The sequence below is a fragment of the Zingiber officinale genome, chromosome 9A, assembly GCF_018446385.1.
Source record: "Zingiber officinale cultivar Zhangliang chromosome 9A, Zo_v1.1, whole genome shotgun sequence".
NCBI classification, from domain to species: Eukaryota; Viridiplantae; Streptophyta; class Magnoliopsida; order Zingiberales; family Zingiberaceae; genus Zingiber; species Zingiber officinale.
Window position 1 is genome coordinate 132,917,347 of NC_056002.1, and position 16,336 is coordinate 132,933,682.

General features: G+C 33.2%; 2 protein-coding genes across 2 annotated transcripts in view; both read right to left on the reverse strand.

The window, feature by feature from the left end:
- Positions 1 to 10,901, reverse strand: part of LOC122018784 (probable LRR receptor-like serine/threonine-protein kinase At1g07650) — a 31,141-nt gene extending 20,240 nt beyond the window's left edge. The window contains exons 1-19 of the mRNA XM_042576199.1: positions 10,475 to 10,901; positions 10,224 to 10,392; positions 10,060 to 10,131; positions 9,884 to 9,952; positions 9,646 to 9,717; positions 9,485 to 9,555; positions 9,314 to 9,385; positions 9,142 to 9,213; positions 8,992 to 9,063; positions 8,829 to 8,903; positions 8,674 to 8,745; positions 7,631 to 7,702; positions 7,442 to 7,507; positions 5,838 to 5,903; positions 5,714 to 5,752; positions 5,555 to 5,607; positions 4,632 to 5,005; positions 4,354 to 4,549; positions 439 to 585 (exon numbers count right to left, since the gene is read on the reverse strand). Coding sequence (XP_042432133.1) covers positions 439 to 585; positions 4,354 to 4,549; positions 4,632 to 5,005; positions 5,555 to 5,607; positions 5,714 to 5,752; positions 5,838 to 5,903; positions 7,442 to 7,507; positions 7,631 to 7,702; positions 8,674 to 8,745; positions 8,829 to 8,903; positions 8,992 to 9,063; positions 9,142 to 9,213; positions 9,314 to 9,385; positions 9,485 to 9,495 — 1,387 coding nt within the window. The 5' untranslated portion in view covers positions 9,496 to 9,555; positions 9,646 to 9,717; positions 9,884 to 9,952; ... (1 more) ...; positions 10,224 to 10,392; positions 10,475 to 10,901. The remainder of the gene's footprint in view (positions 1 to 438; positions 586 to 4,353; positions 4,550 to 4,631; positions 5,006 to 5,554; positions 5,608 to 5,713; positions 5,753 to 5,837; positions 5,904 to 7,441; positions 7,508 to 7,630; positions 7,703 to 8,673; positions 8,746 to 8,828; positions 8,904 to 8,991; positions 9,064 to 9,141; positions 9,214 to 9,313; positions 9,386 to 9,484; positions 9,556 to 9,645; positions 9,718 to 9,883; positions 9,953 to 10,059; positions 10,132 to 10,223; positions 10,393 to 10,474) is intronic.
- Positions 9,547 to 10,595, reverse strand: LOC122019604 (probable LRR receptor-like serine/threonine-protein kinase At1g07650). Its single transcript, XM_042577057.1, has 6 exons — positions 10,475 to 10,595; positions 10,224 to 10,392; positions 10,060 to 10,131; positions 9,884 to 9,952; positions 9,646 to 9,717; positions 9,547 to 9,592 (listed from the first exon to the last, which is right to left on the reverse strand). Exons 1-6 carry the CDS (start codon positions 10,593 to 10,595, stop codon positions 9,547 to 9,549), a joined length of 549 nt encoding a protein of 182 aa, XP_042432991.1.
- Positions 10,902 to 16,336: the final 5,435 nt, after the last annotated feature.

A 16,336-nucleotide genomic window follows, 5' to 3' on the forward strand; every position in this document is an offset into this window, starting at 1 on the left:
TGACACCAGAAAATTAGGCTGACAATGAAATCACCACAATGTACACTACCTTTGGCTACAGAGACAAAGGTAGCGTTGCTGCATCAACTCCTTTGAAGTAGCACTTTGGTTCTTGACAAATACACTTAGAATAAATATTAGCAGTCTAGTGCAAAGTAGCTATTTCTTCCTAAGGAAATAATAAACAGATTGGTTAATAGCTGATGTACATGGGAATAGACTAATATCGGCCCTTGCAGAGCTGATGGAAAACACTGAGTTAAGAGAAATCAAGCATCAATCAGGAGTGCACATTTTATCACTAATGGAAGCTAAGAAATAGAACTCTGAAGCACTCATTCCAAAATAAGCCATCTTCTGGTAATCAATAAAACAGTAGAAACAAGTATGACCACAAACATCATATAAGTCGGATTTAACATAATATAAGTCAATTACCTTTGTACAAGATATTCTGTCTCTTCTTCCTCCAAATGCCGAGAGTAAACAGAACTATTAGAAACACCAGAGCGATAACCACAGCAATGATAATACTATGGAGCTTTTTCTTAATGGAAGATTTAATAGCTGGTGGTGGCTGAAAATCTGAAGATGAATTAAATGCAGGTGAAGTTATTTAACAATCTCACATGTATGATTATAGAGAGAAAGAAAACTATTTAATTGCGTATAAAATAAAGAAAATGCCATTGAAAGAAGTAAAATTTCAGTAGCTATGTTTAAGTCTATGCATTGATCTCTGGAGTAGCAAATATCATATGGAAGCACTTAAATAACAACAACAACAACAATCAAGCTCTATTCCACTAAGTGGAGTCGGTTATATGGATCCTTTTACACCACTGAGCTCTATCTCCTACTATATCATCATCTATACTTAAATAAATTTTATCTTGTTTTATTGTTACTACCCAAATCTTTTTTGGTGTGCCTCTTCCTCATTTGATATGTATGTTTGTCATAGTTTCACATTGCCTAACTGGAATATTTATTGGTCGTAAGTATATGTCCGTACCATTTTAAACGTGTCACTCGAAGTTTTTTCTCAATAGCTACAACTCCGATTTTCTCTCTAATGCTCTCATTTCTTATTTTGTCTATTCTCGTAGGTCCACACATCCACCCTAACATCCTCATCTATGCAACTCTCATCTTCTGCTCATGTGCTCAAGTCATAGCCTAACATTTAGCTCCATATAACATAGCAGCCTAATTACGATTTTGTAAAAATTTTCTTTAAGTTTTAGAGATACTTTACGGTCACATAAAACACCCAATGCTCTTCTCCATTTCAACTATCCTATTTGTATTCTATAAGACATTTCTCTCAATCCCTCCATCATTTTACAAAAATAATCCTAAATATTTAAAGCTCTGGACTTTGAGCAACTTTTCATCTCTTATCTTAACAATTGTTTCATTACGTCTAATATTGCTAAACTTAAATTTCATATATTTTGTCTTTATTCTACTAAACCTAAAACATTTTCCTTCTAGTATTTCCCACCAAGATTCTAATTTAGCATTTACTCCTTCATGTGTTTCATCTACCAAAATAATATCATTTGCAAACAACATGCATCACGATACTATATCTTGAATGTGTGTAGTGAGTTCGTCCATAATTAGTGTAAAAAGATAGAGATTTAGAATTGATCCTTGATGTAATCCTATGTTTATTGGAAATGCTTCAGTTACTCTGCCTGAAGTATTCGTTATATCCTCGTACATATCCTTAATTAGTTCAATATATGTTATACTAACACCTCTCTTTTATAGAATTCTCCATATAATTTTTCTTGGGTCAATGAATACCATGTATAGATCTTGTTTTTGCTCCCGATATTTTTCATTTAGTTGTCTAAGAAGATGTACAGCTTCTATTATCGACCTTCCCGGCATTAACCCAAATTAATTTTCGATTACCGTGGTCTCCTTCCTTAATCTTTTTTCTATTACTTTTTTCCAAAAGTTCATGGAATGACTCATTAGTTTAATACCCCTATAGTTTGTAAAATTTTGTGGACCTCCCTTATTCTTATATAAGGAAACTAGAATACTTACCCTCCATTGATCAAGCATTTTTTTTTCGTTATCAATATCATATTAAATAATTTTGTAAGTCATTCGATACCTTATTTTCCTAGGCACTCATACCTCTATCGGAATATAATATGATCCAACGGCTTTTCCATTGTGCATCTCATTTAAAACTTGTTCTACTTCTAAAGTTTGAATTTTATGATAAAATTTAAATTTTTATACTCATTTGACCTACTTAAATTATCTAAGTTAAGTTGATCACCTAAACCTTCATCAAAAAGTTGATGAAAATATCTCTTCCACCGCCTTTTTATTTCTCCATCATTCCCTAATACCATATTACATTCATCTTTAATACATGTTATTTGAATAAGATCTCTTGTCTTCCTTTCTCTCACTTTAGCTATTCTATAAATATCTCTTTCCCCTTCTTTTGTATTTAATTTTTGATATAATCGTTCAAAAGTTTCATTCTTTATTTCAATCACTACTTTCTTAGCCTCTTTCTTAGCTATTGTATATTTTTTTAAGTTTTCCTCATTCTTACAAATAAATAATTCTTTATAAGCTACTTGTTTTTCCTTCACTTTCTCTTATACTTTCTCGTTCCACCACCAAGATTCTTTAATGATGCATGTCCCTTTGACTCACCGAGTACACTTTTAGCTACTATTTTCAACTTTGATATCATCTTATCCTATGTCGTATTAGAGTCACCATATATTTCACCTAATACTTGTACTCTTACCTTCTCTTTAAATATATTTTGTTTTCCATCCTTTAACTTCCACCACTTAATTCTAAGAGTCATATATATTTTCTTTCTATTCATACTATGCTTGAGATGTATATCCAACAATACCAACCTATGTTGGATAGTTAAGCTTTAGATGACCTTACAATCTTTACAAATCTTTCTATCCTTTTTCCTAACCATAAGAAAGTCAATTTGCGATTTATTATTTCCACTTTTGAACGTGACTAAATGTTCTTCTCTTTTCTTAAAAAATATATTAGCTAATATAAGGTCATATGCTATCGCAAAATCTAATATAGTTTTCCCTTCTTCATTTCTCGTTCCAAACCACCCCTATGTACCCACTCATATTCCTCATTTTTTACTCCGACATGTCCATTTAAATCACCTCCTATTAAAATCATTTCATTTGACGAAATGAAATTTTTGTAATTCTTCATCTAAGTCGTCCCAAAACTTTAATTTGGTAGCTTCACCTAATCCTACTTACTGTGCATATATACTAATTATGTTCATAGTTTCTGTCGTCACTATTATCTTAAGGACTATAATTCTATCCCCTTTTCTAACTACTACAACTTCATCCTTTAACGAACTATCTACAACAATACCCACTTCATTTCTTGCTTTACTCTTTCCTGTACCATAACTTAAAATTCGAGTTCTCTATCATTTTTGCCTTCTTGCCTACCCATTTTGTCTTTTATATACATAAAATACTAATTATTCTCCTAATCATTGTATCTACTACCTCCATTGACTTACCAGTAAGAGTTTCTATATTTCATGTTTCAAATATTAGACTATTAGTGTTCCTATCATATTTGTTCTTATCCAACTTATGGTGTGAAGACTCTTACCTATTTAACACTAAACCCAAGTTCTCATAGAGATATAGCGGTCCTTGTCGATACGTTACAGTTCGACCCTGCAACGCGAACTCTTGCATATTTCGCACTACACCCGAGTTCCGGAGATGTAGCGATCTTTGCCGAGACATTACAGTCAAATCCTGCAACGCGTTCCTTCCAAGGAACAACCTAGCATTAGTATAATAGTTTAATGGATCCATTCATTGAACATTTGTCATAATTTTAACGTTGGTTGGCAACCTAACGCAACGCTCCTCCTTTATCCGGGGCTTGGGACCGACTATAACTGGTTCGTTATGGACGGAGTTGGAAGCACTTAAAGAAAAGTAGAATTTACAGCAAATGGTTATCTACAAAGCTCTTGAGTAAGGAATCCTGAATTCTATTTTTCCATCTTATAGTCCAATTAGATGATTGTGCACCTATGAATAACTTTCACATACTAAACAAGAATATACAAAAAGATCATAGAATGTCAATTCAAGACATTTGAATCCAAATTCACATATGTAAATATATCCAATTAAAAGAAATCTGTAAATGATTGACATAGTGGAAGTAGATAGGTGGGTTTTTCTATGAGGCAATTTTGTGTTTGAGTGTAGATGTAGATATTTTTCCTAATTCAATATATGTTCCCTAGCTTTGTGCCAAAAAAAAAAAAAAAAAAGATTCACATACTAGGTGTCACAGAGATGGCTGATATCAGAGGACCGTAGATTCCTCTACTTGGGATGCCTGTTGTCCCTTTCCCAGACCAATAAAATTTGATCTTCAAGGTATTATCAGAGACAGAAGCATTGAAACTCTTAATAATAGGTTTTCCAGATCCTCTGGCAGCATCTTCAATGTTGAAATCCTCCAACACCAAATTATCCTGTATTCATTAAATAGACAAGAATTTGCTGCGTAGGATCTACAAGAACTTTAGATGAATGCAATTAGTTATAGCTATTGACCTGAATAAAGACATTGAATACACGCTTTCCAAGGCTTTGAAATGTATTGTCATCAGTGAAAACTATTTCCGCAAAATGAAGTTTTACTGTATAACACCCTTTCATTAAACAAAGACCATAGTAAGTGAGTGAAAGAGGAGAAAGACGCGCTCTAGTGTACAGCTGTGAATTGGGCATGGAAAGTTCAGACAAATTTTTAGCAATATAATTGTCAGCATCAATATCATTGTCCATGAAGTTCCCAGTACTACTGAATGCCCAGTTTGTACTTAGATACAATTCTGAGGCACCTCTTTCCTCTGTATCAGCTTCATATTTGATTCCATTGACAGTAACTTCTTTTCCTCCACAATTGATATGCAAAGAATATTGATCTGTCAAAAAGATCATTAGTAATTGAAAGTGATGAAAATCCAACAAAAACAACAAAAATATGATCCTACTATTGCAACCTGATAAATTATAAAACAAACTTGATATGTTATGGATCGTTAATGTAAGTTTCACATTCCACTTCCTTTAAACTCAACACTTGGTACATTGTGAATTTTATAAAGGATTGTTCTTGAATATGAGCAGAGTCATGGTTGGAAATGTTGTTGAATTGTATTGGGTGGCATGGTTAAAGCACACATCATAAATTACTAAAATCCAATACCAATCAGCACAGGTAACCACTCTTGTGTCATTTGTGAGGGTGTTGGTTCAAATAAATATATAAATTATTCACTTTCCTAACATCTTTCCTGACTTGAACTTTTAACAAGATTAACTCGAGCAGATACAATGTTAAGTAATCCCTATATTGATATCATGTAGAAAGTTGTGTGAAATATTTATTCAACCAAGATTATAGTTGGTGAGCAGGGAGCTAATATAATTATGAAGTCAAGTAGAATCCAAGTTGAATGCACATGTCTTACTGGAGGATGAACTGCAGGGAAAATTCTTTTTCAAGCATGGCTGGACTGTATTCCTGCACTAAACGATAGATATTTAAGCTGACTACCATGGATAAAACAAAGAATAACCTTCCAAATTGATCTATCGAGCAGAAGTTGACTAAGTATTCAAAATCCTACACGTTGTCAGCAGCATGTGAGTAGCTCTCTGCCAGGTTACTGAAAAGAATAAAACAACAAACTTGTTATAGGTGATCATTAAAAAAAATGGTTGAAGCAATACGCAAGCCAAAATCAGACTCACACACTCCCTTGAGGACATTGCATAGGACCTGAGCCTCCAAAAGTGAAGTTATTGAATGAGACATCCCTTCAATTTGCAAGTATATAAATCAGTGCATAGAAACCCATAAATGGTTGATCAAATTCAAATAAATTTTCTAATCATCCTCAACACAGAATGGTAAATGACAACTTAATTTCTCGATTATATACTCCATATACTTTGTAGCATTTTGAAATCTAGTATGTGCTAGGTGGCATGGCCAAAATATATTGTTTCGATAAATTATCAAAAGTTAATTAATTTTTTAGTACCAATCATGCCAATGAGTATTGTGTTGTGCCGACACTTATCTCATTCTCACCTTGCAATATGACACAAGTCAAGATGAATTTAACTAATATTTTTTCTTTTAACTTTTTTTTTAATTCTAATTTAATTGATTATGCAATTATTATAAGTACAAATAGTATTGAATTCATGTTGACATGTATTGAAGTAAAAAAATATATAAAAATATTTTTAATCTAATTACCAATTGGCATATTCTTATTAAAAATAGAAAATCTAGGTGAAGAACAATTAACCAAGTAAAACTCATCTAAATTCATCCTAGTGTACTTAACACTTTTTAAAATATAGATTATTTGTCTGGTATCATATGATAAAATTTAATTCAATCAAAAATCTAATTATTATAGTCTTATTTCAAATGTAAATAAACTAAGTAAATGAGTATTAGATGAATAAAGCCCGTCTTAATTAATCTTAACATGATTCAATATATGTCAAAATGTTTCAAATGTCAGCACAAGATAATGCCAAAACTATAACTTGGCATGGAATGATACTTCATTTACCATCCACACCATGCATTGGCACTCTGGTAAGATACTAAAAACATATCATTCTAATCAAAAGACAAAAATCAAAATTCAAGCATGACTTTCAAACCTTACTTTATAGGAAACAAAAACTGACTGTTCACTAAACACTTTAGATGCCTCAAATAGCTTATGACTACTCTCCTATGACAAATGTGCACATTAATCAAAGAAAATGAAGACCAAAGAAGACCTAGTTAGCAACGGTAATACAGAATAGAATTAATTTAATTATAAAATAGACTGTACTTCAAATATAGATGAGGATAGAGCCTAATAGGGTAAAAGTATTATAGCCGACCCCACTTACTTGGATAAAAACTTGATTATTGTTGTATTTTTTTTCTTAGATTACATCATCAGGTCTTGCATGTCTAATAGTGGGTTTTGTTTCTCTTCAATATGTTAGACATTTAAGGTAAAAATGATTCTTCCACTCTATCGATAAGGGTTCACCATTTGCAAAGCATATGTCATTCTATGTAACCTTCAGTTTTTATACATTAGTAAAAATTTCCTTTCACACTGCAATTGTTCTTTCTCCTCTCTACAAATTTTGTCTCCTTCTCATTTTCCAAGAATATCATAGAGGAAAAGTTTAGTAATATCTATACATCAAGCATAAACAAAGCCCTGTATTAGCCACTATGCTAAAAGCAAACACACTTTAATGTAAGTGAAGTATATTCAGATCTTTAATGATGAATATTTCTGCTGCTAATGGAAAGAACATATACTTACGCATTCTTGTTTCTGCTCAGGATCCAACTGGGGATATTACCAGTAAGCAAATTACCAGTCAAATAACTGCAATACAAAAATAAGGAATTGTCAGTCAGGGACTAAATATAGATACATAAAAAGGTGGTTTATAACCAATAACTACAAACGATTTTATTAAAATAGCTTTCAAGAACAATTGCAGCATACATGAAATCCACTTTTTGCAACTTCGAAAAGGAGCTTGGGATCTCTCCAGATAATTGGTTAAAGCTTAAATCTCTGAATCAAGAAAGCACAATCAGTGGGAACAAACCATGATGAAAAGATAATCATTCTCAGAAATCAAGGATATAAGAACAGAAAACAATTCAAAAATGTACAAAATTCATGTTTGGAGTTATAAGGAAATGAAGACTATAGCTGCAGGACAGTGATTAGTAGTTCAAGGATTTTAAATAATTAAATCAAATCAACATATCTCTTGATAACAAAGATGACAGATATTTGACCAATCAGGATTGGTTATATAGTATTCAAATTCAACACTAATAATTATAGAATCTATCACTCATCTTTATAAAAATTAATACCATCTTAACAAATTCTCTTTCATTTCTTCAACTAAATGAGCTACACCTAATTACTTTCAAACACTAGTATTTTTTTTATCCTTTCTAGTAATTTCACACATTTATCTTAGCATTCTCATCTCAATAATTCAAGCTTTACTTCCTAAACTACACAACATTGCAATTCATAAAATATAGCAAGTTGTACCATAGTGTATAAGCTTTTCATTAAGCTTTAAGCGGTAAGTCAATCACACAACTTTATAAGCTCCTCTCCATCTTGAGTAATCATTGTTTATCCTATTAATAATATCTTCATAAATATCCTCTTCTTGTTAACTAATAAATCCAAGATATCTGAAAAATAGGATTAAGATTCATGTTCATAGGATTGGATAAAGTTTGATGTTGGGTTTCTAGGCCTAACTAAACCTTCAACATTTTTAGCCATTATTATGTCAACAAATAACCAAAACAATAACTGATCACCAAAAAAAAAGGTAAATTTTAAAAAGAAAAAAGTAAAGAAGATAGAAGAACTCATTTTCTTTGGCAATCAAAACTACTCAATGTCCATAACTTTTCTAATAGTCCAAACTTGAAAAACTGTAACTATCTTTTAGTCCTCCATTTTTTTATGCATATAATTAGAAACCTGATGAAGCAAAAAAAAAAACTTACAAGTTTTTAAGCTTCTCCATATCCCCAATGTAAGGCGGTATATTTCCACGAATAGAACAATTCCTTAGTATCCTGTACATACAAAGCGCCATTACTCAAATTTAATAATCCACTAACAGAGAGCAAATTAAGATTCTTTCAAGTGAATTTCTCACAAAGTTTTCAATGTCTCCATGTCTCCCAAATCTGGGAATGCAGATGAAATATTTCCTCTTAAGTCACTAATCCTCCTAATTATCAACAAAGAAGAGTTACGTGGCAACATAGAAAAAAACAACACAAAAGAAGAAAACCAGATGAATGTATTCAAATTCGTACAGATCATTGAGGCTTGTTAAATATGAAATTCCAGAGGGTATGGGTCCTTCCAAACGGCATCCTTGAATGTGCCTAAAGAACAACTCAGTTAGGGATCATGCACAGATAATATCCCGAATTCAAAACAAATATAACCAAAAAATGTCTTACAACTTTTCAAGCTTCTTCAAGAGCTTTACAAAATCAGGTAGTCTGCCGGTTAAATTGGTATTGGAGATCCTCCTAATTTTATGATGCCCATGTTAAAACCATCAAATATAATTACATGAAACATGATCCAAGCTTCACTCTAACATGAAATCAGAGGGAAACTTTAACTCACAGATCAGTTAAGTTTGTCATCTCAGCAAGTTCTCTGGGAATTTCTCCAGTGAAGTTATTGGAGGATATAACACTGAGTCCATATTTACAGAGGAAAACAATAAACTAGTTGCCATTAACTGTGTTTTCCTACTGGATAAAGTAAATAACAACGAAATCTGAGAAATCTCACAATTTCTCCATGTGAACAAGGTTTCCGAGGTCCGGTGGCAGTGGCCCATGAAAGAGACCCTCTCAATGCTTCTGCATAAAGCAATTATCAGCCATTCTCCTCGCCAAACTAAATGAACCAGCAAAGCAAGAGGCATATGTTCTTGAATCAAGAAAACATACACATTAGTTAAACTGGTAATCTTTGTGAGGACAAGCGGAAATGGCCCAGAGAGGCGGTTCCCCATTAAGGACCTGCAAATTTTCAGCTAATTATTACACAATAAATGGTCATATTTTTTCAAGAATCAACATAAGAAGAAGAGACGCATTTCAGGATTTTTTTTTTTAAATGATGATGATGATAATAAATAATAATAATAATAATAATAATAATAATAATAATAATAAGTAGACATACAAGCCTTGCAGCCGCATATTCTTCCATTCATCAGGAACGGTGCCATTGAGGACATTGCGACTCAAATCCCTGAGACCAAATTAATCATCAGAAAAGCATACAATCTAACATCTATCCATTTATCCCCTCCTTTTTTTTCTTTGGACAGGACAGACTACAGAGCTCCTTGGACTCACAATTGTTGGAGGTAGCGAAGACTACCAAACTCTTTAGGGATGGCGCCCGAAAGATTCTGGGCCTTCAGCGAACTGCATCAACCAAAAAAAACCTCATTCCTAAACCCTAATCTCGAGAACAAAAAACTGAACCAAAGAAACTAAACGAAGGAAGCCAAGATTACATGTTAACAATGTGGCACACGGAGTTGCTATTGAAGGAGCAGTCGCAGTCGACCTTTCTCTCGACGCTTTTATCTCCCTGAAAACTCCAGTTTCCGATTCTGCTGCAGGGGTCCAACTCGAAGTTCCAATCTATGTTCAGTTTGGTAGAAATCCGCTTCAGCAAATTCTCTGCCGTTACAAACAAAACAATAAAAAAAATTAAAACTTCCGAGGAGAGAGCAAGAGACAAGCAAGCAAACAGGTCGCGTACTCTCATTCGGGTGAATCCTGGGAGTTTTCGCCCCAAATGCGACAGGAAAGACACTAGAAAACAGCAAGCAGCTAGCCAACAACAACAGCTCAAAGCAGATCGCAGTTGTTGACATCTTCATCCCTAACACTTGCAATGAGCTAGAATCGCATCGAAAGAAGAACAAGAACCGGAACAAACAAAAATCTATAGCAAAAAAGAGCTCATTTTTCTCGCTGCTCGATCGAGCTCGGATTCGGTGAATCTGGATGGAGGAAGCGGTGGCTTGCTATCGATGGAGTGGAGACAGCCGTCGCTCTTATCAGTGTCGGCCCCTTTATCGCGACATGGCTGCGATTTGGTGAGCTTCTTGTCGCTTTCTCGGTTAAATCGCCAGCAGATGAGCAGAACAGTGTTACGATAAACTGCATCGAAGAGAAATGATGGGAAATCGGGGGCTAAAGGAAAATGTACGGTTCCGAAACAGTTGAATCAATAATTATAGCAACACCTTTCCGGTTCAATCGAACCGGTCCAGAATTCGAATGGATTTTACTGAATTAGCACCTACATTTCTAAAATATCCGAAACAGACACTTGGCTTACTTTTTTTAAAATTAGTAAATCAGTTTCCCAAAATACCCACCGTCAAGGTAAGTTAGACGTGTTTTTTTAAAAATTAATTTATTAATTTAAAAAAAATCCTAAACAATCAGTAGGACGGTAAATGAATATAAGTTTATAAATAAATTTAAATAATTCATTAAACTAAATAAATAAATTTAAATATATATGTGTTCAATTAATTAATATATATAAATAATATTTATCAATAAAATTTTTATCAACATATTAAATAAATAAATAAAACTTTTAAAATGAATAAAAAAATTGTATCATCCAATTTGATACCCAATCAAACAAGTTTAAAATGAAAAATTTTCAAACAATCAAATAAATTTAAATTAAGAGTTCGATAACATCTAAAGGAACCAGAAACAATCCTAAATTTTAAATTTTAGGGATCCGTATATTAAGTGACAAAAAAAAATTATCGTCAAAAACTTGCTCACCCTCAAGCAACTTCCGAATTCTCGATTTAGGACTGGAATCGAGCTTAAAACTTCTAAGAAACCATCCTCCTAGGTTGTATGGCGATCAACGAGACAACGACAATAAACAAGTTCGCATGTAGTTTCGACGCGAAACAAGAACCAACGGTTTGTCTCAAGGTTACGATATTATTTTGAGATTTTGATATCAAACTATTAATAGAAAATTTAGGTAGTGGATTTTTCAAATATATAATCAATTCCGACAATCAATGACGAAAACAACAACAGGGGTTTTAAATTGAATTAGAAAATATCGAGATGTCTCGGAAAGAGACAATGTCTAATGCCTATATAGTAAATTATGAAAAAAAAAATTATATAATAATAAACTAAGAATTTTTACTAATAATGGACCAATCAAATAAAAATATGAGATTAATAACATTTTCCAATATTTACTTTTTAAAATGAAAGTTCCTTTTAATTTTTTTTTATTCAAAAAGTAACCACCAATTATCTCCTAAACGAAGGCATGGCATTGGCACCGCATGGCTTTGCATTTTAAGGGAAAGTTGAATTTTATCCTCTCGAAGAACATGCCTGAAATGTCTGCCTCGCCTAAATTACGCTTGAGAGCTCTTTACGTGTAGGGATTGTAACGAGATGGGTTCGAGTCGAATTTAGTTAATTTAGAAGCCGTCCTACTTTTAAAAAACAAATAGATTCAAATCTGGACCCATCCTATTTAATTTTTCAATCCACCTCGTCTCGATCCCGTTTAAAACTTGACAAATTCATAACATATTGGATCCATCAATCCGCTAAATTTAAAAATAAAGATACAAATAAGGAAGGATTCGAGACAGATTCATTGAAATCCGTAACTCACTCAAATCCGCTTCTAAACTTAGTCAACAAATTTAGACCCGTCTAACTCATCTGACCAAGTTTTTATACTTTTTCTCTTAGACTCTATCCAAAAGATCTCATGTCAATGAAAATATCTTTTTCTTATAAACTCATAATCTTTTCCATATATTTTCAATGTGGGGTTATGTTTTTAACCTTACAACCCCAACAATCCCTCCCACCTCAAACAAAAAACCACAGGATCCCCCTCAAGTATCGGGTTACTCTTGACCTGCTCAGGGTTTCCCTGCTCAATGCTTTCCCTACTTTGTTCAAGTTTCACTCACATGGTTCGATCTTGGATCATGACTTTGACTCGTGCTTCTTCCGGCGGTTAGTCCGGTAAAGAAAAAAATGACATTAACATACTTTTATTTTGGTCTTCACCAAAATAAAAAATAATAATAATAATTATTATTAGTTAGTAAATGGGAGAGAGATTCTTAATAAAATAGTAAGATAAATAAATATTATTAAAAAAATAAAAAGTACCAAGAATAATAATAATTTTTAAATCCTCCTATATCAATTGTCTCGGGTTGGAAAAAAAATCATTCTCGAATTTAGAATAATATAGATGGTAATTTAAGAAGAAGATCATCTAATAGCAACTACGTAAAATCTACTACAATTGCTGGACTTTAGAAATCCTTATCGATCTACTAATGAGCACACTATCTTGGACGTAGTTCTTGTCCATCTTCGTATCCCTCATGAAGTCGCCCCTCCCTATCCCCGTCTTGGCTTGGTGTCGACAGTGACGATGTTGGCCACGTGAGCGTCAAAGATACTGTCAGACATCTTGTTGTGTACTGCCAGACATCTTGCTGTTCAAGGTTTCACCCACATGGTTCGATCTTAGATCATGACTCTGACTCGTGCTTCTTCAGGTGGTTAGTCCGATGAAGCACGATCTCGCTCCGATACCAATTGAATCATCGAAAACAATTTAAATAGCTCCACAATAATATGATATTATCCACTTTGTATCTAAGCTCTCATGATTTTATTCTCATATTCTACCTAAAAAGCTTACTATCTTTCACATATATTTTTAATATGGACTATATTTGCCCCCAGGGCGTAGCGCAGACGGTGGGCCCATGGTATCTCTGGCGTAATAGCCAGGGGTCGATTCTCAGAAACTGACGACTTGGAGTTTACCCCGTCATGCGCCTATGACCTGTGTACTTACATGAACCTCCCTTCATATATGTGAGGCCGATAGTAGGGGGGTCATTAAAGTAACGGATCTATTTTTTTTAATATGGACTATATTTGTAATATTATAATCTAATAAATTCACCGTCTAATCTTGATTTTATGGTTGTATTAGCCACTTGGCTTTTAGAAAAATAAGATAAAAAGGAGAAAGATATTTTTAAAAATAAAGTACACGACTAGAATATTTAAAAAACTTAAGTGCATAATTTAATAAATCATCAAAAAAAAAATCTGAATTCAATATATATAAATATGGGCATCTAGAACATTTAATATAAAAAATTCAAATACCAATCTCTCCCAAATAAAATAAAATAAAATAATGAGTGGGTCCACATTGGATGAATATAGATTTATATTTTTTTCTCGATGGTAGACTTCATGCGTTTATATTCAATTTTAAAATTGTGGTTCTACTCCATCTACTTTGAAGAAGAAGAAGAAAATTACGATGTCGGTACAAAACAAGTGAAGCGATGGATGAATCGATACAAATTATTCATGTCAAGTTGTCTAATGGATCTTGTCATTCGTCAATGTTCTATTTAATTTGAGGTCGACTCAGTCTTACTTTGAGTCGAGTCGTATTCGAGAGTGATGTATGAAGAAAATGAGGAATATATCTACTGTGACTAAAGAGAGATTGATACAAAATAGTTTGAGTGATAAACTATAGACAATGCCATCATATACTTGTCACACTGATCTATCATATATATTTAAAAATTTATTTAACTTTAATATAACAATTAAAACCTTAAACCTTAAACCTTAAATCTTAAAAACTAAACTGTAAGTTCTTAAAAAAAATTAAAATATATATTTTGTGCACAAGGTAAGCACCATAAGAAAAGTATGATAACATTCTTTTATATTAGAACACTCCGGGAATTAAAAAAAGGGTGAATTAACACTAATTGATTCATCGATGATTTATTATAGTGGAAAATTCGAATTAGTCGTTAACATTATAATTTATTTGATATTCATCTCCTTGAGTTGACTTATCTAAAGATCCGCACAGTGCATACACTCCACTATAAAAAAAACACTCATTCTTAGATATAATCCGAAGTGGAGAAACCTCACATCGCACACGTTCTAATACAAACAAAAAACACAAACTAGGTTATAAAGAAATTGAAAATGATTTTACTGTTACTCTAGAGGAGGAGAAGAACGAAGAAACAGAATGGAAAAACAACTTCACTTGATATCAAAAAACCAAACCTATATATAGGCTTTTACAATGAACCTATTCAACTCCACGTTCAACCACGCAGCAAACGATTAAATCAAAAAACTCGGACAACACTAAAAACTCGGACAAACTTTTATCTACAGAAGACTCGGACAAAAACTTATCAACTCTTAACACCCTCCCTTAAACTGAAGTCGGCAGAAAACAGTTTAAGAAAAAATAATAGCAGTACGCGAACAAACTCCAAGTAGACCACGTAACCTCACAAATGTAGCAATTTTGAGAGGCTTGGTCTGTATATCTGCAACTTGATCTTCACTGCGGCAATAAATCAGTTTGATTGTTCCATCATTGCTGAGATCTCTTAAAAAATAATACTTCACATCGATATGTTTGCTTCTGCCATGTAGCACAGGATTCTTAGAGAGTTTGATTGCTGAATTATTATCACAAAAAACTGTAGTAGCTTCAACTTGTTTGAACTGAAGCTCTTCAAGAATTTTTCTCAACCAGATAGCTTGACAAGCACAAGCTGTTGCAGCAATAAATTCAGCTTCTGTAGTTGACAAGGAAACAATTGGTTGCTTCTTAGAAGACCATGATACGGCTCATGTGCCCAACATAAATACATAGCCTGAAGTACTTTTTCTATCATCTTGATCTCCTGCATAATCGCTGTCAGTAAATCCGAACAACTCCAATTTTTCACCCTTCTTGTAGAATAGTCCAAAATCTTTAGTTCCTTGTAGGTAACGAAGGATTCTCTTGGCAGCTAACAGATGTATTTCTGTTGGATTCTCCATGTATCTACTTATTAAACTCACATAATACATTATGTCTGGCCTTGTCGCAGTTAAATACATCAAACTGCCAACAATTTGCTTATAAATTGTACTGTCCACCTTCTTCCCTTCATGATCCTTGTTTAGCTTCAAGCCAAACTCAGTTGGAGTGCTTACAGGATTGCAATCTTTCATTTGAAACCTGTCCAAAATTTCTTGCACATACTTCTTTTGAGAAATAAAGATTCCTTTAGTTGATTGCACTACTTTCATGCCAATGAAGTAATGCATCATTCCAAGATCAGACATTTCAAATTCAACCATCATGGATTTCTTAAATTCCTGAAACAGGAAATCATCAGTTCCAGTAAATATGAGATCGTCTACATATAGGCAGACAATGAGCAATTTCCCCTTATCTCCAATTTTAATAAAGAGTGTGTGCTCATATGGACATTTGTGAAAGCCTTCTTTGAAGAAATAAGACTCAATGCGACTATACCAAGCTCGTGGAGCTTGTTTTAATCCATAGAGAGCTTTCTTTAATCTATATACTTTATGCTCATTTCCGATCTTAATATAACCAAGGGGTTGTTCTACAAATACCTGTTCCTCCAAGTTTCCATGCAAGAATGCCGATTTGACATCTAACTGGTAAATAGACCACGAGTTTTGTGCCGCTAATGCAATCACCAATCTAATTGTGTCATGT

Coding starts and splice junctions, on each gene's coding strand:
- LOC122019604 (XM_042577057.1), bottom strand. CDS start 10,595: ATGAAGATGTCAACAACTGCGATCTGCTTTGAGCTGTTGTTGTTGGCT. Junction 10,393..10,474: donor CAGGATTCACCCGAATGAGA/GTACGCGACCTG, acceptor TTGTAACGGCAG/AGAATTTGCTGAAGCGGATT. Junction 9,593..9,645: donor ATTACCAGTTTAACTAATGT/GTATGTTTTCTT, acceptor TGGTTCATTTAG/TTTGGCGAGGAGAATGGCTG.